The sequence below is a fragment of the Myotis daubentonii genome, chromosome 17 (genome assembly GCF_963259705.1).
Source record: "Myotis daubentonii chromosome 17, mMyoDau2.1, whole genome shotgun sequence".
Lineage (NCBI taxonomy): Eukaryota > Metazoa > Chordata > Mammalia > Chiroptera > Vespertilionidae > Myotis > Myotis daubentonii.
Window position 1 is genome coordinate 43,317,597 of NC_081856.1, and position 23,219 is coordinate 43,340,815.

Here is a 23,219-nt window from a genome sequence, read left to right on the forward strand (position 1 = left end):
CTACTGGTCGAATGGTTGAATGGTCACGTAGGATTTCACATATATAGATTACTAGTGCCCCGGTGCACAGATTTGTGCACATTGAAAGAAAATTAATTAGAAGGTGGCTGGTAGGCCGGACTGGGCAAGACAGGCTGGACATGCCCAGGAGTCAACCTCCTGCAGCCATACCCTGGGGCGGCGCCGCAGCTCAAAGAGTGTCTGAGGAGTGAGCAGGGTCCCTCCCGCAGGTAGGGTCCCTCGGCCTGGCCTGTGGGGATCGGGCTGAAACTGGCTCTCCAACATCCCCCAAAGGGTCCCGGATTGCGAGAGGGTGGTTCTTGGGTGACGCACCCCGGAATCGGGCTCCCTCCTCTCTGGTTCTGGGATGCATCACCAAGAACTGCCGCTGCCAACTCACCACAACTTGACAGCTCCTGCACTGAGCATCTGCCCCCTGGCAGTCAGTGCGCGTCATAGCTACCGGGCAGATGATCAGACAGTCGTTTAGCCTTTTATATATATAAATAATCACTTATTTAAGTGCATAGTTAAATACTACCTACTGGCTTCTTGAGAAATGTTTTGGTATTCTTCTCATTCACCATATCTAACTTAGCACCTAATAAATAGAAATCATTTTCTTAAATATGAAAAGTTAACCAAAAACATGGTGAACCTATTTTCACTAAGTTTTCAACATGAAAAAAGATTGGAATAATAAGCACAAAACTCCTATTACTGATGTACACACAAACATAAAATGATTAAATTTTCAAAAACGTCTTATTGCTAGCATTATCAAATTAGAATAAGAATAAAAAAACAAAGCCCAGCCAGTGTGGCTCAGTGAATTGAGAATTGTCCCATGCACCAGGAGGTTGCTGGTTCAATTCCTGGTCAGAGCACATGCCTGGATTCCAGGCTCAATACCCACTGGAGGGGTCTGCAGGAAGTAGTTAATGAATGCTTCCCTCTAATCAATGTTTCTCTCTCCCCTTCTCCCTTCCTCTCTCAAGAAAAAATAAAAACATATTTTAAAAATAAATATCCTCCTCTATAATAAAAGGCTAATGTGCAAATCAACCAAACAATGGAACAACCGGTCGCTATGATGTGCACTGACCACCAGGGGGCAGACGCTCAATGCAGGAGCTGCCAAGCCACACTGCTCAGCCACAAGCTGGGCTCACAGCTGGCAAGTGCAGAGGCAGTGGCAGGAGCCTCTCCAGGCTTGCAGCAGCACTAAGGATGTCCCACTGTTGTTTAACCCTCTGAGTGCCAACCAATATCCTAGGAACTATGCTAAAATTGCCAAGGCATTTTTGCTGATTTTACAGCAGTTTAGGAAAAACATTATAAATCCCAAGTAAATGAAGTTACATATTCAAAAACTTAAGAAAACCTTTACTACATTGACATATTTAGCAATATCATCACTAATAAAAGCAGACTTAGAACTGGATGCCATTTCGATGCTTTGATAGCACTCTCAGCACTTTTGGCGAAAGACAGGAGGAGCGCTATAGTGCTCCCTGACACTCTAGGGGTTTAGCAGAGAGTGGGCCTAAGCCATTAGTCAGACATCCCCTGAGGGCTCCCAGACTGCGAGAGGGCGCAGGCCAGGCTCAGGGGAACTCCCAGTCCCTGAGTGCACGAATTTCGTGCACCGGGCCTCTAGTAAAATAATTAAAAATAGCTTTATAAAAACAGCCAAAAAAGATAAAATACATAATAAAACACTACATGTCCACAGTTTCTAGAAGATTTTATTCTGATGTTTCTGCTTCAAATAACAAACTTTTTTAAAAAGATCTATATAACCTTCAAAATGTAATTAATACAGAAAAGGAAATATTTACTACTTTTGACAACTTAATGTAATATAAAATTTAACGCATTAAAAGTTTAATATTTGATACATAACTAATTCTAGCTGATTATACAAATTGTGTTTTTCTTTCTTTTTATTTCATTTTATTTTTGCCATCACTATCTCCTCTTCCACCTCCACCCACCCTGCTCCCCGCAACACCCCACAATCACTACACTGTTGTCCATGTCCATGAATTTCAATCAGCTTCACAAAAAAGAGATTAAAAATGTCAAGAATCTAAGAAAATTAACATGGCAAATTAACATGGCATTAAAATTCAACCATTCCCCAGCTAGGGGAAGGTCAATGGGGGGGGGGGGGAAGGAGACATATGTACTACTATTTGTAATACTTTAAACAATAAAATTAAATTTAAAAAAAAATTCAACCATTCCCCAAAGTAACAGAAAGTAAATCTAATGTAACAGAGGACCAGTTGATTCTGATGAAGCTGGGGGGAAAGCAAACATAAAAGAAAGAAAACAGTACCTTTGCCAATGCTGTTCTCCATTGTATATAGGTAATCCATGTAGAAAGCCCCAAACCTTTGCATTCCAGCTACCTCAGTATATGTCTCCTGACAACCAAGCAAACAGAAAACATGTATAGAAGAGACTTCTGAGTTTAAAATCTGGTAAGTCAAGAATCAGACACATATCCCTACAAAGAAAGTGTAACAACTGAAAGGAGTACCAAAACAAAAAGCAGAGGTTATCTGAAGAATTCACTTCTAAGTAAGGTAATGCTACCTCTATTACAAACCACACTATAGTTCTACTAGACATTTTGAACACTCTATCAATTATGGCTGGTTAATGAATACCTATAATGGAGGATAGTACACTCTTGACCTGTAATACTATCAAAAACTATTTAATAATGTACACTCTCAAATAGTTCCATCCTTAAATATTTCAGTACACTTATTTGAAACAGTTTAAACACTAAAGCTATTCTAAGATATTTAAAAGCATGTTAATTATGCAGACCTAAATTAAACTCTTTATTTTCAACAATAAAAGTAAATCTGGCCGAAACCAGTTTGGCTCAGTGGATAGAGCGTCGGCCTGCGGACTGAAAGGTCCCAGGTTCGATTCCGGTCAAGGGCATGTGCCTTGGTTGCGGGCACATCCCCAGTGGGGAGTGTGCTGGAGGCAGCTGGTCGATGTTTCTCTCTCATCAATGTTTCTAACTCTCTATCTCACTCCTTTCCTCTCTGTAAAAACTCAATAAAATATATTTAAAAAAAAAAAAAAAGTAAATCTGTATTGAAAAGGGTTAAATGTAAATTACCTATTCTATTACACTAATCTTCAGACTTTCTGGATTTTAAAATTTATTCCATAAAAATACATTAATATAATCTTATATGGAAAAGTCAAATAATACTAAGACACATACATAGTAATACATGAAATACTTCATCTCTTCCCATTAATCCTACAACCCAAAAGTAATTGAAATTAAAAGAGATACTTCTATGTTTCCTCCATGACTATTTTAACAGTAGGGAGTGGATAAACTAACTGTGGCTGCATACCACAGAAAAGTAGAGACCTTATGAACTCCTCAAACTTCTCAGGCTATAGAAACTTGATGAAAACATTCTAAATGTCTCGGTAAACAAATAGCCTTAAGAATATATTAGATGAGAAGAAAGATAACAATAATAAATAGTCATATAAGATGCCCACCCAAACACAGCCTAGAACTTGGCTCAAATATATATATTCTCTGACCTTATGATGAGTTGCATCCAAGATAAATTCTGCACGAGTACCATTATTTTCTGGGCTTCGGTAATCAAACAGTGAATTTGTAAGGTATGTCAAGCCTTTCATGCTCAAATTTTCACCACAAATGAAGAAACAGGCTTCCTGAATATAAATGCAAAAATTTTTGACAGGAGGAAAAATCATTAGACCGTTTAAGAAAATGAAACCTTGGTTTTATAACATCCATTCAGCAGTCAGTAGAAATCACTACAACTTGAAGTCCTGTGAAAAGACAAGAATGCTGCCTCTATTTTCACTGCCTATTTTGGCAAAGAACATTTTAACAAACCAAAAAGGAACTCCAAGTAGCTGCTATAAACAAGAAAGAAGTAACATTTATGAATTGGAAAGTATTTGGAGCTACTGTCCAGGTGTTAAATGCTACCAACTTTCTAAATTCCCCTGAGCTCTATAATTTCTTACAGGGAAAACAGTTAAAGTTCCTCTCTCAAGCCAAAGATATATGCAGTCTAGCAGACTTTTTGGTATGGTTAAACACTTCAATAAGCACTTCATTATCCCTGCATTCCATCCAAAAAAAGCAGGAACGGGAAGATTTTGACTTACAGTTTCACTCCTATTCATATTCTCTTCAAAATCTTTAACACCCATAATTCCTTTAAGGCACATGGCTCTGCAACCTACAAAACCAATCTGGCAATCAAAGAAAGGCTCTCCCATCATAAGGGCCTATAAAAGGAAAGGAAATAGAACTAAGAACTTGAATTTCATAAAAATGTTACAAGTTTTCCTAAATTTCTAAATCAGTTGAAACATCTTTAGAACAGAGCCTTTTCAAATTTATTCTCCTCAGATCATAAATTCTATGAAAGTAAGAAACTTCTTACTTGTCCCTGTATCCTCAAATGACTGGCACTTCATGAATACTAATGCACACATACATATGAGCACACATAAGTTAAATGAAAAAAAAATAAATTAATGTTGCAATTATAGTAAAACCTTTGTTAAAAAAAATTATTTCAACTAATACTACTAACCACTAAAACAGAAATACAAAACTATAAATATATTTTAAACATACCAATTGTGATTAAAACATATATTCATTCAATACTAACTTTAAGAACTGCCAAAAGATTTTAAATATACATGTTCAATGTTGAAAGATTACCTTACCTCAATTGTGGTTCCTTCTTGTTCCCAACACAATACTTCTTTAGATGTTACTTTTTGAGGGCTATAATAACTACTTTCAGCTTGCATTTCAGTGAGCTAAGAAATAATATAAGAATGTTGAGTCAAATTAGTATTAAATGGCAATAAACTGTCATTATTATGATGGTTTGATGGAAACAAGGCCAATTTTAAGATTTGGGAAATTTGAAAGGAGAACCAAGATGGCAGCATAGGTTAACGCCGGAGTTTGCTGCTTTGAACAACTACTTCAAAAGTGAAACCAAAAAACGGAAGGGACATCACCCAGAACCACAGGAATGCTGGCTGAGTGGAAGTCCTACAACTAGGGGGAAAGAGAAACGCACACGGACACTCAGAGGAGGCGCAGTGCTGAAGTCAAATTCTGAGGTGCGGAGTGCGCGGAGCGGGCTGGCGGCGGAGGGCGCGGTTGTTGTTTTCAATCGGGAGGGAGTCGCAGACTCTGAGCACCAGATCCGGGCGAGTCTTTAGGGACCCAGACTCAAACGGGAGAAGCGGGACTGTCTGGCTTCGGTCAGAGCGAGTGCAGCTTTCTCTCCGAGCTTTGCAGCGGGTGCTGGGACTCAGAGAGGCAGAGCCCCTGGGGACAGGACTGAGAGCCGCCATAACTGCTCTCTCCGGCCCACCCTGTTGATCCTGTGCGACCCGCCCCGCCCAAGCCCTGCACAGAGGCATTTGCCGGATAGCCTCAGGCAAAGGCTAGATTAGCACCTCCCTAGAGGACAGAAGTTCTCTCACTGCTGACACTCATAGCTGATTCTCATAGCCACTTGGCCTGGAGGTCAAACCCTCCCTGGAATTAGCTACAACAATCAAGATTTATCTATAAGACTGCGAACAAAGACCACTAGGGGGGGCACAAAGGAAGCATAACAAAATGCGGAGACAAAGAAACAGGACTAAATTGTCAATGGAAGATATAGAGTTCAGAACCACACTTTTAAGGTCTCTCAAGAACTGTTTAGAAGCTGCCGATAAACTTAATGAGATCTACACGAAAACTAATAAGACCCTTGATCTTATATTGGGGAACCAACTAGAAATTAAGCACACACGGACTGAAATAACGAATATTATACAGACGCCCGACAGCAGGCCAGAGGAGCGCAAGAATCAAGTCAATGATTTGAAATGCGAGGAAGCAAAAAACATCCAACCGGAAAAGCAAAATGAAAAAAGAATCCAAAAATGCGAGGGTAGTGTAAGGAGCCTCTGGGACAGCTTCAAGCGTACCAACATCAGAATTATAGGGATGCCAGAAGATGAGAGAGAGCAAGATATTGAAAACCTATTTGAAGAAATAATGACAGAAAACTTCCCCCACCTGGTGAAAGAAATGGACTTACAGGTCCAAGAAGCGCGGAGAACCCCAAACAAAAGGAATCCAAAGAGGACCACACCAAGACACATCATAATTAAAATGCCAAGAGCAAAAGATAAAGAAAGAATCTTAAAAACAGCAAGAGAAAGAAACTCAGTTACCTACAAGGGAATACCCATACGACTGTCAGCTGATTTCTCAACAGAAACTTTGCAGGCCAGAAGGGAGTGGCAAGAAATATTCAAAGTGATGAATACCAAGAACCTACAACCAAGATTACTTTATCCAGCAAAGCTATCACTCAGAAATGAAGGTCAGATAAAGAGCTTCACAGATAAGGAAAAGCTAAAGGAGTTCATCACCACCAAACCAGGATTATATGAAATGCTGAAAGGTATCCTTTAAGAAGAGGAAGAGGAAGAAAAAGGTAAAGATACAAATTATGAACAACAAATATGCATCTATCAACAAGTGAATCTAAGAATCAAGTGAATAAATAATCTGATGAACAGAATGAACTGTTGATTATAATAGAATCAGGGACATAGAAAGGGAATGGACTGACTATTCTTGGGGGGGAAAGGGGTGTGGGAGATGTGGGAAGAGACTGGACAAAAATCGTGCACCTATGGATGAGGACAGTAGGTGGGGAGTGAGGGCGGAGGGTGGGGCGGGAACTGGGAGGAGGGGAGTTATGGGTGGGGAAAAAAGAGGAACAAATGTAATAATCTGAACAATAAAGATTTAATTTAAAAAAAATTATTTTAAAAGGTAGTTTTCTAAATGCAATGTGGTATCTTGGTTGGGATCATGTACCAGAAAAAGGACATTATGAAATTCAATTAAAGTCTGGAATTCAACAATAATGCACTAATATTGGCATCCTGGGGTTGACAGATAGATGTGCTGTGAAAAGTAAAGAGACTAACAATATGAGAACTGTGTAAGAAGTATATGTGAATTTTCTGTACTATCTCTGAAACTTTTCTGTATATCTACAACTATTGCAAAATAAAAATTTTTAAAGGGTATTCTGCCCATGATTGCTAATGATTCAGTGCCCCTTATTCTTGTGAAATGGATATAAATTCTTCAACTTTAAATATAAAGTCAACATAAAAAAGAGAAAAACATGTTTAACTTAGTCAAATAGAATTTATTGAACCAAAAAGTTTATCATTTTAAATATGATCTTTTTATACTGAGAATCAACTAATTATTCTCACTTTTTATAACAAAAATATTTTTATATAATATAAGCCTTCGTTTCTTGGATGCTTCCCAGAACTGGTACACACACATGTTGCTGTTTTCAAGTGCAATTCCATAATCTAAAATGCATAAGTAAAACTGAATATTTTAAGCTTAATCACCTTTCAGCTGTCTGCAATTATTGTACAGAACAAGCAATTAATTGATTAAAAGGACTCAAACATTACAAGAACAATTTTCAACGTTATTTTTTAAATGCTACATTTAATTTGGCATGATTTTTGTTGGATTGATATCAACTGTTCAGAATGCTAATGTAGAAACATGACCTTGTTTTCTGATCGAAATATGAACCACAAATTAATTCCATACATTCTTCAAATACAAGTTGAACAATGAATTCTAACATTTTCCTCTAATGTTGATAAATATCAACATATTTCCCTTAGAGAAACCTTACAGAGAATGTTGCAAATTTTTCAAAAAATATATTAACTAATGACAAACATTGTCCCAAAAGTCTATTACAAGTTTTATATATAAATGCCTATTGACTCAGTTTAATACAATTCTTTCTCACCCATGAAGTTAACGGAAATATACCAAATTAATTTCACATTTAAAATAGGCAAAAATCACCAGAAAAATTACCAGCAATCCTTGACATCCTTCAGCAACTTAGATTAAAAATAACTTCCTGCCTGGCATCAACAATGGTTGAGCATCAACCTGTGAATCAGATGGTCAGGGCTTGATTACCTGTCAGGGCACATGCCCAGGTTGCAGGCTCGATCCCCAGTCTGGGGTGTGCAGGAGGCAGCCAATCAATGATTCTCTCTCATCATTATGTTTCTATCTCTTTCTCCCTCTCCTCTCCCTCCCTCTCTGAAACAATAAAAAATGTTTTGTTTTTAAAAACTTCCTAATTTGGATCATGTAAAACTGGCAATATATCTAATAATTGACAACAGTTGGCTTTTAATTACATTTAAAGATTTTATTGTTTTATCGTTTTAATATTGCAGACTGATCCATATTCCTTTTGTTTAGTCAAAGGTAAATCAGTGAATTCTGAAGGATGTGGACTGCAGCATGGGGAATATGGTTAATGGTATTGTTTTGGGGCCAGATGTGTGTTTGGGATGTCAGGGGGACCACTCTATGAAATGAATGGTTGTCTGGCCATTGTGCTGTACGTCTGAAGCTAGGGCATAATGGTATTGAATGTAAACTGTGATTGAAAAAACATTTTTTTAAGAAAAGTATAGGATGGACAATGTAATGAAAAGAGAGGTAGGCGAGATAAACTCAAATAACAAAATTAAAATCTATAATGGAGACAATAACAAAAAAAGGAAAATCAACGAATTTCAATTAAAAATTTATGATAAAATAAAAACTTAATTTTAAGTAATAAAATAATTCAAAAATAATAAATGCTGGTGCTAAAATAGTACAACTAATGAGTGCATTTTTATCATTTTCATGCAAACTTCATTTGCAAAATAAATCTTTTAAACCAATCAAATCATGACTAAAATTTTTGTTGCAACTTATTCTCTGTATTTTTCAGCTTTTGTCATTTTAGAAAATACTAAATGATTTTAATTACAAAAGTCTTTAAAGACTATTAAAGACTATTACTTTAAAATAGTTTAATCTACCATCTGCTATAGTTATAATTTGTTTAGTTGTAGTACTGATTGGAAAAAAATTATTTCAAGCAGTTAACAAACAATTCAAGCTAAATTAAAAATACCATGAAACCAAAAACTTGACATTTTTCCACTGCTATATTTCAAGTATATAACTAGTTGCCTGGAATACTACTTTACTCCCTCAGAAAAATGCTTCCATGGAGAAAAAAAAGAAAAACACACACAAAGACAAATAAAATTGGAGAAAAAACAATATCTAAAAGAGGATTCCAAAAATTTTAGAAAATAGAAAGCAAATGAGATGGCTGGATGATGAATGGATGGGTAGATGATGGATGGCTGTATTAATTCAACAGATATTTATTTGTTGAATATGTATCAGGCAATTTCCAGGAATTAGAGATACAACTAACCTTAAAAATTACCACTTAATGAGTTTGATGTACCGTCAAAAAAGAATATCCATGAGTCTCTGAAAGGCTATTTAACCTTAAAAATTACCACCTAATGAGTGTGGTGTACCATCAAAAAAGAACATCCATGATTCTCTGAAAAGGCTAGTATCCCTCCATCCCTTGATGGGCATTTGTGTTGTTTCAACTTTTTGGCCACTTTGTATGTATGGACATGTATGTGCATCTATTTGTTTCAGACCATTTTCAATTCTTTTGAGGATATAAGAAGGATTAAAATTGTTGGGTCGTATAATAAGTCTACGTTTAACTTATTGAGGAACCGTCAAACTGTTTTCCACAGCGACTGCACCATTTTGTATTCCCACCAATCTTCCTATTTGTTTTTAACCAACTCCAACTAAGATTCCACCAGTGTCAAATCACTGCTCTGGTCAAGATTACCAAGCATTTCCACAATGCCAAATCCAATGATCTATTCTCACAAATGACCTACTCCTCCTTCCACTTCAAAACATTTATGGCACTTAGCTTCCAGACAGACAATCTAGTAGCTTTTTGCCTCCATCGCTAGTCACTTATTTTCAGTTTCCCTCAGAATTTCTTCCTCGTCTTTCCAAATATTTAACATCACAGTGCCTCAGAGCTTGGTCCTAGAATCTCTCCTTATTTCTATCTACACTGATTCCAGTCTTAATAAAATCCTGATTTTAAAATCTTACATTTATACTCAGACTAAACCTCTAATCTGAAAGCAATTCATAAATCCAACCAGATAGTTCTACTTGAATATACAGTGGCCATCTCAATCTTGCCCAAAACAAAACTCCTGATATTTCTCTCAGACTTCATCCTCTCACAATCCTCCTCATCTCAGAAAATCAGAACTCAACTCTTCTAGTTGCTCAGGAGCCATCCTTTGATTGTCTTTATTTCATTTATGTCTCACAATAAAATGTATCAGGAAGTCCTGTCCTCTGGACCTTCAAACATCCAAAATCCAGTTACTTTTCACCACCTCCACTTGCTACCACCCTAGCCCAAGCCATTTTATCTTTTGCTTGAAAATTGCAATCCTCTCTGCTTTTGTTCCCATATAATCAGAGTGATGCAGTTTAAAACATAACTCAGATCATTCTATAACTACTATGCCAAAAATTGTCCAAAAACTTCCTATCTCACTCAGGATTAATGACAGATCCCTAAAATGACCTACAAAATATTATAAATTATGGACCTTTCCCAACCCCGTTACCTCTCAGACCTGATTTTGTACTACTTTCACATTAGCTCACTTTGCTGGGGACTTTTTGCTGTTCCTTGAACTACTGGAGTATTTACACTTGCTATTCTCAGAATATTCATTCCCAAGGATCTACAAAGCTCCCTCTTTCACAGGTCTTTTTCTTAAATATCCCTTCCTTTAAGAACTTCCCTGATCACTCAATTTTAATTTGCAAATCCCCTCACACCTAGTGGAAGCATCTGCTATTCCTCTTCTCCTCTCTTTATTTTTCCTACATAATCGGTATCATCAATGACCATACTATGTATCTTCATTTATTTATTTATTTATAACAATTCAAGTTTTAAGAAGCATGATCTGTTCACTATGGTATAGAGTCTAGAGTCAAAACAGTGCCTGGCACATAGATGGTGTTAATATATTTTTGTCGAATGAATTAGATACTGTTCAAGAATATTACATGCATAGTAATACTATTATAAAAAGCCAAGGAATAAATAACCTAAAATTAAAATTAGGTTATATTGTAGGGGCAGAGAGGACAAAATATGACCAAAGACCACATAGGGTGCCAGAATACTATAAAATTTTATTTTTCTTAAAATAGTGTTCACTTTATTATTCTTTAACTTGAAAATATATATTGTATAATCTCTTTTGAATATATATTTGACATGCATTTCTTTTTTGTTGTTGTTAATCCTCACCCAAGAATTTTTTTCCCCCACTGATTTTTAGGGAGAGTGGAGGGGAGGATGGGGGGTCCATGAAGTCCAAAAGGTTGGTGACCGCTGCTTTGGTGCATGGGCCAATGCTCCAACCACTGAACCACACCGGCCAGAGCTTATATGTATTTCTTAATGAAGTGGAAAAAACTATGTTAAAAACTACTAAAAACAGAGTAAGATAAGAAATTATACTGTCTTAAAGAGTGAAAGAGAGGTGGGAAGGCGATAAAATACATCAACAACCCTTTTCAGTAAATTCCGTAATGAAAGGGAACACAGAGAAGAAAAAGTAGCTGGAAGGGTACATGAGTAAAAGTAAGATCATCTATGTGCATTTCTTTTTTAATGGAAATATTAAGGCATCTTTGTAAGCCAATTAAAAGATTTAGTAGGGAGAGAAAAACGTTTCAAGAAGCTGATTTTTAAAAACAAGGGAAGTGGAGAAGGCCTTAAGAAGTTAAGAAGACACCAAAATTCAGAGATGTCATATGAGGGGACCTATACATGAAGTAAGGATTGGTAGAATGTATCTTACATCTATTGAATGTAAAACAAACTTTATGCTAGATCCTAATCAACACTAATAAAAGAGAAAAATGGTAATTGGCGTACGACGATACCCTTTTCATTGGCTAATCAGGGCTATATGCAAATTAACTGCCAAGATTGGCAGTTAACTGTCAACAAGATGGCGGTTAATTTGCATATGTAGGCACAATGCAGGGAGGCGAAAGGGAAAGCAGGAAGTAGCCCCCTGCCACTGACAGTGATCAGAAACCCAGGGGGGAGCTAAGAGCTGGGGGGCAGGGCAAAGGCGGCCCTGGGGCCGCCTTTGCCCTGGCCCCCAGCCATGATCAGAGAATCAGGTGCCTTTTCCACCCTGGCCAGTGATAGCAGGAAGTAGGGGTGGAGCCAGCGATGGGAGCTGGGCATGGTCGAAGCTGGCAGTCCCAGGAGCTAGGGGTCCCTTGCCTGGGCCTAAAGCGAAGCCCACGATCGCAGGGCCGCTGCAGCTGTGGGTCCCCGCTGCCCGGGCCGGACGCCTAGGCCAGAGGCATCCTGCAGGGGCAGGGGCGGAGCCCGCGTGATCGCGGCGCCCCCCGCTGCCACTGTAGGTCCCCGCTGCCCGGGCCGGACGCCTAGGCCAGAGGCGTCAGGCCTGGGCAAGGGGCTGATCCTGCGATTGGAGGGTGATGGGGGTCAACGCCTGAGGGCTCCCAGTATCTGAGAGGGGGCAGGCTGGGCTGAGGGACACTCCCCCCCACACACACCCAGTGCATGAATTTCGTGCACCGGGCCCCTAGTTAGAAATAAAAATGTAAACATTAAGCTGAGAGATATGAATAGCAAGAAAAAAGAAACTTACTTTGAAAGTTACTGTTGCCTTTGTACAGTAAAATCCTATAGAAACAATAGGATCCTTCAAAGTCTGAGATTTCTGCTGATGCATGGTTGATGTTGGATCATTTCCAAGGTAGTCTTCCTCACCATCATCATAACTCACAATTGCAGGCACAAATGACCAGGCCCATGATACCCATCCCTGTGACTGTTCATCCTCTTGCTGTGAATAGAACTCTTGACCTTTGTACTGAGAAGGATAAGGCATTTCTATTCTTGTTTCATCTTCAACACCTATCAATCAAAATAAAATGACTTTAAATAAGTCAAAAGGATTTAAATTTAAAAAATTAGGAAGGTAAATTCTGTTAATATGTATCTCCCACATCTTTCTTTCTACATAAAAAGTATGAACAAATCATACATTGGTTATTATTTTAAACCAATAATTTAGCATTACCAACTTTAAGTTTCTATATGTTATATTGTGTCAATCTCCTTTCTTTTTTTTAAATATATATATATATTTTATTTCAGAGAGGAAGGGAGACGGAGAGAGAGAGAGAGAGAGAAAGACATCAATGATGAGAATCATTGATCAACTGCCTCCTCCTCATTCCTTACTGAAGAATTGAGCCTGCAACCTGGGCATGTGCGCCGACTGGAAATCAAACCTCCTGGTTCATAGGTTGATGCTCAACCACTGAGCAACACAGGCCAGGCTCACTCTCCTTTCATAGGCCATAATTAATGTTATATGGAAAGCATTTTACCACATAATTTTATTTTACCACATAATTTTAAATGTAGTTGATAAATAAAATTAATAAATTCATTTATTGGCATTTCACTCATTAATTTAAACAACAAAAAACCCTACTTCCCAAAAATAAGGCTAGAGTGCTAAAAACTGACTTTTCTTAGAAACATAATATCAGAAAACTACAAGAAAAGTTCCTGATTCCCTGATGCACCCAGAAAAAAAAGAGAGAGAGAATGGCAATTACTCTGGGCAAAATGAACACCCCCCAAAAAATAACTACCCCAAAGGATGAAAGCAAATGTTATAATGAAATTATTCTTATATATTGTAAAGAAAATAATAGCATTGATGACTCTTATTAGCATGTAACATAAATTAGTATCTTTTCTTATTCTACAGATGAAAAATTATAGCAAACAATTTTTATTTGGTTAGAAATTAACAGAGACTAAAGGTTTAAATTCCAGCTGCTCTTATTCCATCTTGTAAAGACAAATTCCACCAGTCTCTTAACATTATTGTATCTCAAGGGCACATGCCCGGGATTGTGGGCCCGATTCCTAGTAGGGGACGTGCAGGAGGCAGCTGATCAATGACTCATCATTAATATTTCTATCACTCTCTCCCTTCCTCTCTAAAATCAATAAAAAATATATTTTAAAAAAGAATAATTTACTAGGAAATCTCGAGGTTGCACTACTTTAACTTTTGTATAATATACATTCTGAACACTTTTACCTATTAGAAATATTAGTTATTTTTAGCATGCAGAAAAAAGAAAATCAAAATAGTATCAAGCATGTAGGAAAAAAATCAAATTAGTGCCAAACAACCAAAATAAAATGCCACCACATTAGAACTGTACAGTTCAATCTAATGTATTTTTGAAGTTTCACAATTATGAAAACACTTTGTAAGAACAACAGTTCTAAAATAAATTTTTATTATATTTACCTGTTATGTTTCCTGACATATCTTTATTATGACAGGTAAAGTCTTCAGTTTCTCCATCTTTAACATTGCTTATTTCTCCATAGTAAAGAGCAATCCCAAGTTGCATTATACGGATAAACATAGGCAGTTGTTGATCTGTGATAGAAAGTTTCAAACTCTCTACTAAGGTGTGAATCTGTATTTTGAAAAAATAAAAACACCAACAAAATCATTTTTAAAGGGCGTATCTTTTAGCATAGGGAGAGAAACGTTAAATCTTAATTGGAATAGCATAAGAGAAATAGTAATATCCCAAACATTTCTAACATTAAAGCCAAAACAATAGTTTATTCTAAAATCTTAGGAATTAAACAAATTTTGCTCTGATCAATAAACTTTAGATAGAAACTATATTAAGCCAAATGATGTAAATACAAATAGAAATAATAAAAAGATATAATCACACTAGATTTTCAGAAAGAAAGTTATGTAACCAAAATACAGCAGTACCCACTTATCTGCTGGAGATAATTCCAAGACCCCTAGAGTATGCCTGAAATTCCAGTTAGTACCGAACCCTATAGATCCTATGCTTTCTCCTAAACATACATATGTTTTCCTTAAAGGAAGCACTTGAAGGCTTCTCTTTGGCCTATCCAAATTGCCAGCATCACTACTCTTGCAATTAAGAGCCATTAAAATAAAATAAGGGTTACTTGGACAAAAGCACTGCAATGCCACGACAGTGGATCTGACAGCCAAGAGGGCTACTACGTGACTGACGGGCAGGAAGCATATACAGCATGGATGTGCCGGACAAAGCGATGATGCACATCCAGGCAGGATGGAGCAGGATGGAGTGAGATTTCATCTCACTACTCGAAACGGTGCACAACTTAAAACATGAATTATTCGCCACCCCAAGTCAAGTCTCCTTCCATTACCTTTTATTCTCCATTTACCCCTCTCCCTCTTCCCCTCACAACCCCTCCCCACACCTCCACCTCCGTTGCTCTGGTAATCACCATACTATTGTATGCCAAAGAGAGGTTATATTTTAATTAAAACCTATAAAATTTCATTAACCAATGTCACCCCAATAAATTCAATTAAAAGGTTTAAAAAACAACTTATGAATTGTTTATATCTAGAATTTCCCGTTTAATGTTTTTGGATCATAGTTGATTGAGGGTAACTGAAACCATGGAAAGCAAAACTGTAGATAAGGGAGGATTACTGCACCCACTCTATAATGCTGAGAGTATGGTAGTACTGCCTCCCCTTCAAAAAAAAAAAAAACGAAGACCTCTGTCACAACCAAGAATAAAAGTTTCATGATATAATTTTAGTAAAATTTTAATCACTCTTTCCAGCTATATTAACCAAAAAGAATACACACACACCCTAAAAACATGTTAGGAGAGAATATTAGTAATTTTAACTATGGAAATATGAACATAATAAAATTTTGATAGCCAAATATGAAAAAACAAGGGAAATATATGTTTGGGAATTTTTTCAAACAAGTTTTAAGTAATAGATTTAAACATGACAAAATATATAACATGAATCAATTATAAGTATTAAGTTTAATTACTAGGAAATAGGATATATAGAAGTCAATCAAAGTTCTCCTCATAGAAAGAGACATCAATGGAATCTAAACACAGCCTCAGTATAATGGTTTCCTGCTGTTATATAAACATGGAATAGAACCAATTAAGCCATAAAGTCAAGTTTCTTGGAAGGTTTATTTTGACTCACTGGTATTTGAGTGTCTATGAAACATGAAAAAGAAATAATGGTAATCATTATATTTTTAGAACTAAAGACAAAAAATTTGTACTTGAAGGTGAAGAAAGCTGTATTGGGGGGAGGGTTATAAATGCCATATTCAACTAAGAATACAGATTTCTTAAAACTGGCCTTAAAATCATACACTGAACAGACCGTGCAGAAGTAAGAAAATGGTGAGGAGGGAAAGAAGGGGAGAAGTGTGCAGGACAGACCTGTCAACCTCTTCTTCATTTAAGATTTCTCTTCCACATCCTTTTATTTTGTTTAAATGTTTTAAAAATAAAATTTTTACTTTAAAATAGTTGTAAACTTCTAAAAACATTGCAAAGGTCATAGAGAGAGATCTCAGATATTCCTCATCCAGTTCCCTATTGTTAACATTCTGTCACCAAGTGGTACTTTTGTCACAACTAAGAAATGAACATTGGTATATTACTGTCAACTACACTCCATGCTTTATTCTGATTTCATTAGTTTTTCTACTAATGTCTGATCTCTCTTCCAGGATTCCATCCAGGAAGCCACCTTGCATTTAGCTGTCATGTTTCTTTAGTTTCCTCTGGTCTGTGACAGGTTATCAGACTTTTCTAGTTTGTCAATGACCTTGACAGTTTTGAGGTATACTAGTCAGGTATTTTGTTGACTGTCCCTCAATTTAGGTCTATCTAATAATTTTAATTTTCAAACAAATTATATTGATTTTAGAGAAAGGAGAGAGAGAGACACACACACACACCACAGAGAGAAAGAGAGAGAGAGACATCACAATGTGAGAGGGGAAACATCGAATGGCTGCCTCCCACACTTAACCCTGACCAGGGATCAAACCCAAAACCTGGGTAGTGCCCTGACCAGGAATCAAACCCACAACCTTTCGGTGTACGGGACAATTATATAATTTACTAGCGGCCCGGTGCACAAAATTCGTGCACTCGGGGCGGGGGGACGGTCCTCAGCCCAGCCTGCACCCTCTCACAGTCCAAGAGTTCTCAGGGGATGTCTAACTGCTTCGGAGGCAGGAGAGGCTCCCACCACCACCATTGTGCTCGCCAGCTGCGAGCCCGGCTTCTGGCTGAGTGGCACTCCCCCTGTGGGAGCACACTGATCACCAGGGGACAGCTACTGCATTGAGCATCTATCCCTTGGTGGTCAGTGCATGTCATAGCAACCGGTCATGTTGCCGTTCCCTTGATTTGCATATTAGCCTTTTATTATATAGGAAGTGACCACTCCATCCCACCCCTAATAGTTCAAGTACCCTCCTGGCACCATACAGAGTTACTACAATAGCACTGACTATATTTCCTATGCCAGCGGTTCTCAACCTGTGGGTCGCGACCCCTTTGGGGGTTGAATGACCCTTTCACAGAGGTCACCTAAGACCATCGGAAAACACATATATAATTACATATTGTTTTGTGATTAATCAATATGCTTTAATTATGTTCAATTTGTAACAATGAAAATACATCTTGCATATCAGATATTTACATTACGATTCATAACAGTAGCAAAATTACAGTTATGAAGTAGCAACGAAAATAATTTTATGGTTGGGGGTCACCACAACATGAGGAACTGTATTAAAGGGTCACGGCATTAGGAAGGTTGAGAACCCACTGTCCTATGCTAAACTTTCCCTGTGACTATTTTGTAACTACTTCTAAATCCCTTCATCTGGCATCCCCCAACCCCCACTCCCCACCCCGCCCCCCACACGGCAACCATCAGCTTGTTCTCTTCACCTATGAGCCTGTTTCTATTTTGTTTGTTCATTTATTTTGTTCTTTAGATTCCACAATTGGTAAAATCATATGGTATTTGTCTTTTTCTATCTGACTTATTTCACTTAGCATAATACCCTCCATGTTATCACAAATGATAGTAAGATCTCATTTTTTATGGCCAAGTAATATTCCATTGTATACATGCACCACTGTTTTTTTATCTATTCATCTACTGATCAAAACTTAGTTGCTTCCATAGTTTGGCTATTGTAAATAACTCTGCAATGAACATAGGGGTGCATATATAATTTTAAATTAGTGTTTTGGGTTTCTTCAGAAAAATACCCAGAAGTGGAATTGCTAGGTCATAGGCAGTTCCCTTTTTAATTTTCACCACATCCTTTTAAATATTGTATGGCAACAGTGATAAACAATCTTAGCAAAATCAATGACAAAAAAATCAACCTTTTATATAGATAGATAGATAGATAGATAGAGTTATCTATCTATCTATTATTTATATATATATATATATATATATATATATATATGGTGAGACAAAAGGTTTACAGTTGTTCGTATGGAATATACAGTAATTAATAATATAGGAATAAACTGTTTCACGTACTCACAACTGTAAACCTACTTTTGTCCATCCTGCATACTTAAAATATGTATCTTTAAATATATATTTTGTATATTTTTATATGATATATATCCAAAAAATCAGTAAGATTAATCGCCAGTAGAAAAATAGACCAAAAAAAATCTAAATGGATTTTTCAAAAAGCAAATTATAAGTGAACATATTCTCAATAAATGTAACTTAACTAATAATCAAATAAATAATTAAAATATATACATTTTTTGCTCAATAAATTGGCAAGTTTTAAAACATGAGCATACTTAAAGATCACAAGTGTGTAATATAAGCACTCACTTAAATGTGCATGAGCATTTATGCTGGTAAAACCTTTCTGGAAACAATTTTATAATATAGATCACAGGTCTTAAAAAAGTTTAAGTCCCTCAATATGATATTTGCAATTACAGAAATCATTCCTAAGAAATTAATCAGATATGTGTTCAAAGCTAAATGTGGAAACTTTTATTCCTCTAAAAAACAACTAAAAAATGTAAATTTTCAAAAATGGGGGAAATGTTAAATTAATTATGTACCCTTATAAAATTCTCTCTCAAAAGATAGAAAAATCATAAAAAGCCTACTCAAAATATAAATAAACTAAAAAAACACTTAAACAAACATACATGAGAGATTTTCACAAATAATTAGCGTATCTGGAACATTTTGGGAAATCCCTCGTTGAGGTGATCAATGAGGTTCAACCATGTCCATATTTCTTAGGACTAGAAGTTGGAGGACTGACGGGGCTAATTCAAAATGGTAAATCTTACATCACAACACATAGTATTAATAAAAAAAAAAACGCAAACTTTTATTTCAGTTAAGCATAATATGTTATCTTATATTTAGTGATTACCAGAGTCAAAAAACACATACACCTGTACTGGTATCAACAAGCTTATTTATATTAAGGAGTGTTGTATAATAAAATGTCAATTTTGAGAACACAAACTTACTTAAATTCCAATACTAATTTTCCTCAAGTTCATTTATTTTTACTTTCCTCTAATTTAGCTACATCCTAGAACATACAATTAAAGTTGTACTAATGATCAATAAGATAATTTTATACAGTAAGGCTTCCATGTATCCATTACTTGTTTGCAAAATATATCTTGGATCCACCTTAACATTCTTCAACTTTACTAGCAGGTTCAAGACTAAAGATGGAAAGTAAGCCCATTATCCTGAGACAGAAGTAACAATACTACTGAATTAATATTCTTCCATGGTTATCTTGGCCAAAGAAGCTAATTTCAAATATAGAAGGGATAAGTAACAGAACTTAAACAAACCACTTTACACATTGGCAGGGGGGGCGGGGGGTGGGGCACTCATGACTGAGCACTACCAAAGAAAATCAGGTGGATTTCATGTATAAATTTAAGTATCAGAGAGCTACATAAAATCAAAAGTTTTACATGTTTTTTTAATGTAAAAATAATACTTCATGCAGCCATACCCGAACAAGCACAGTAGTCAATACCTATATTCAGACTTAGGGCTCACTTTTCCATTACAAAATTTGAGTATTCAGAGGCATGTAATTCAATAATAAAAATTCATTTCACATTAAAACTTCGTTATCAAGATCACAAATCACTTTGGGAATTCTTTTTCAAAGATACATTAGTAGATGGAGGTTTAGAAAACAGTTATGTAATCAAAGGACAAAAGATTTACAGTTGACACTATACACATTGATAATCATACCAATTTCTTGGAGAACAACAAATTTTCATATGTATCAAAAAACTTCACCTGAAAAATTCCCATAGTCTGAGATTTAAATTACATTTTGAAACCAAAGGTCAAAAGCTAATATTTCCTGAACCAATAAGATATCAGGTTAGCAAATCAAGCCTTAGAAATTTATGGAAGAAAAAGAAGAGAGAATAACTACAGCCATCCGGCCATGCTAAACAAATTATAAGAATTTAAACACAGACTGATAATCAGTCCATTGTGAGCATAAAAATACTTTTTTATATGATCTCCTCTAACTACTTGAAGAAAAAAAGCCACTAATAAACAGCTGGACAAACTAAAAAGGAAACTAAAGTCACACATACACACACACACAAAAAAAATAGGTCCCCAAGTATCTCTTCTAGAACACATAATGCAAAATGTTATAAACATAATATAATAACTAATATAAAATAGAACTTATAAATATAACTAAAACTTTTGTATAAAAACAAATGGCATAAAAATAAATGGCATATACATTTATGAGGTTAATTTCTTCTTAGTTTTTTAATAATAATTAGCATGCACAGGAGCCAATAAACAAAATAGAGACATACAAATCAACTACCAGAAAAAGAAACACCTACTTTAATAACAGACGGCATCTTGGAATTTAGGTTATCATACGTAAAATGCAGACGAGTTCTGAAGGAACATTTATATAATAAAGGGTCCTGGTAAAACTCTATTTTGCCACTAGCATTCCGTTTATCAAGACAAACTGTACAGTCTGAAAAGTTGATAACTTTTCTCAGCACCAGATCAGTGGCTAAAAAAGAAAGGAAAACATTTTAAGTAAAATAAAAAGTTACAGAAAAAAGGCAACTATTATTTATTAGTACAAGTAGTAATGCAAATAAGATTAATAGAGCATTAAATATATGCTGCCAGAACCTATGCAAAGAACATCTCATTCATTATATCCTTTAAATCTTCCAACAACTTTATAAAATAGGCACAAAAATCCTCATTTTCTATATAAAGAATTAAATAGAGACCAAAGAAATGAAGTAGCTTATCCCCAATTTGCTTGACACCTAACCTACAAATTTAAGACAAAAATTGTGGAAAATTGCATTATATTTTGCTATCTGCAACGAGATATTAAATAATCTATAATAATAAAAGCGTAATATACTAATTACACCGGACAACCTTCCGGACGAAGCTGGGCTACAAGGGAAGCCCAGGTCCCAGGTGCCAGAGCGAAGCCAGTGCCAGCAGCTGGGTGAAGAAAGGCCTACTCTTACACGAATTTCATGCATTGGGCCTCTAGTAATAAACTAAAATACCTGAGAAACCATTTAGTAGTAGTCACTCATTTAATATTTATTTTACACTAAAAAACTTGAAGATAAGCTATGATCTAAACCTACACTCTCCAACATGGTAGCAACCACTGATACATAGCTATTTAAATTTATACATGAATTAATTATAATTATATGAAAATAAAATTTCAGGTCCTTGGTTGCACTAGCCACATTTCAAGTGCTCAACAGAAACATGTGGCTATTGGCTACAATACTGGATCATAAAGATATAAAACATATCCATCATCATAAAAATTATGGACTAGCACTGCTCTAGATAATAACTAATGAAGAAATTACCAATAACAGTACCAAGGTTTTATTCAAGGCAATAAAAATGAAACAATTACTGGTAAAATACCAAACTAGAAAATGAAACCTTTAGCAAATCAGTGCTTTTATTCCTAATAAGCAATTCCTAGGTAAATATCTGGCCCAAGTCTACTTGGTCAGTGATTTTAAGTTAGCTACTCCATGTTATGGCCATGGGAATGTTCAAAACAATAAAATATGCCTTAATTTAAAATAAGTATGCTTTAGTGCATTATTTGATAACACTATTTTTGAGTATACCCTGACAACCTCTAATTAATTCAACCTTTAATTTCCTTATCTTTTTTGGATTTAACTTTTTAAGAAGGAAAAACTAAGGAGTATGCACATGTGTGGAAACAGTAAAGTTTTATTAGCAAATAAATTTCAAATTTGTCTTTTAAAAAAATACACAAACTTACCATATATTTCATTTTACATAGTATATTATTAAATTACTTCGTTACTGATATTATATACAGAAACCAAAGACTGGGTTGGGCCTTTGTATACACTCTTCTTTATGCTTCACAACAGAGCTGTGAGATCAGGATTATTCTTGATTTTTTTAAAATATATTTTATTGAATTTTTACAGGAAGGAAGAGGAAGAGAGAGGGATAGAGAGTTAGAAACATCAATGTGAGAGAAACATCGATCAGCTGCCTCCTGCACACTCCCTACTGGGGATATGCCCGCAACCAAGGTACATGCCCTTGACCAGAATCGAACCTGGGACCCTTGAGTCCGCAGGCCGACGCTCTATCCACTGAGCCAAACTGGTTAGGGCTATTATTGATTTTTAAAATGTGAAAACTAAAGCTTGGAGAACACACAAAAATGAAACTGTACTCCAATTTTGCTCATTGCTAGTTGTATACCTTAACTAGGCAAGTCAAATAATCTTTAGACTCAATTTCATGTTCCTATCCTTTAACTAGGACTTAAAATGAGCAAATGAATATATGACTAAATGAATAAGAAAGTGTTACAATAGACAGTCAGGGAGTCTTCCCCAATGGCCCACATGGCACAGGGGTAGGTTCTTACCCTGGGCGTGCCAAAAGCTAAAAAGATGAGTGGGTAGAGCCTGAGCAGTTAAAGCTAGAAAGAGGCCGAGCACATCAAAAGCTAGAAAGATGACTGATCAGAACCCAAGAGTGCCAAAAGTTAAAATGCACAGGGCCCAGCACGCCAAAAGTTAGCAAGATAACTGAACAGAAAAAAAACCCTCCCCTCCCTAACCCTG

General features: G+C 36.1%; 1 protein-coding gene across 8 annotated transcripts in view; it reads right to left on the reverse strand.

The window, feature by feature from the left end:
- The window catches only part of VPS13B (vacuolar protein sorting 13 homolog B), a 626,384-nt gene that overhangs the window by 579,287 nt on the left and 23,878 nt on the right, over positions 1-23,219 (reverse strand). For 7 of the 8 annotated variants that reach the window (XR_009449565.1, XM_059672116.1, XM_059672115.1 and 4 more), the window contains exons 5-11: positions 20,934-21,115; positions 14,446-14,620; positions 12,754-13,022; positions 4,771-4,866; positions 4,198-4,320; positions 3,595-3,732; positions 2,345-2,432 (exon numbers count right to left, since the gene is read on the reverse strand). Coding sequence is in view for 7 of the 8 variants with exons in the window: in XM_059672116.1 (XP_059528099.1) it covers positions 2,345-2,432; positions 3,595-3,732; positions 4,198-4,320; positions 4,771-4,866; positions 12,754-13,022; positions 14,446-14,620; positions 20,934-21,115 (1,071 nt within the window). In the remaining variant the exon portion in view is untranslated. Of the gene's footprint in view, positions 1-2,344; positions 2,433-3,594; positions 3,733-4,197; positions 4,321-4,770; positions 4,867-11,198; positions 11,951-12,680; positions 13,023-14,445; positions 14,621-20,933; positions 21,116-23,219 lie in introns of those variants that run through there. The other variant, XM_059672121.1, reaches the window with a different exon arrangement.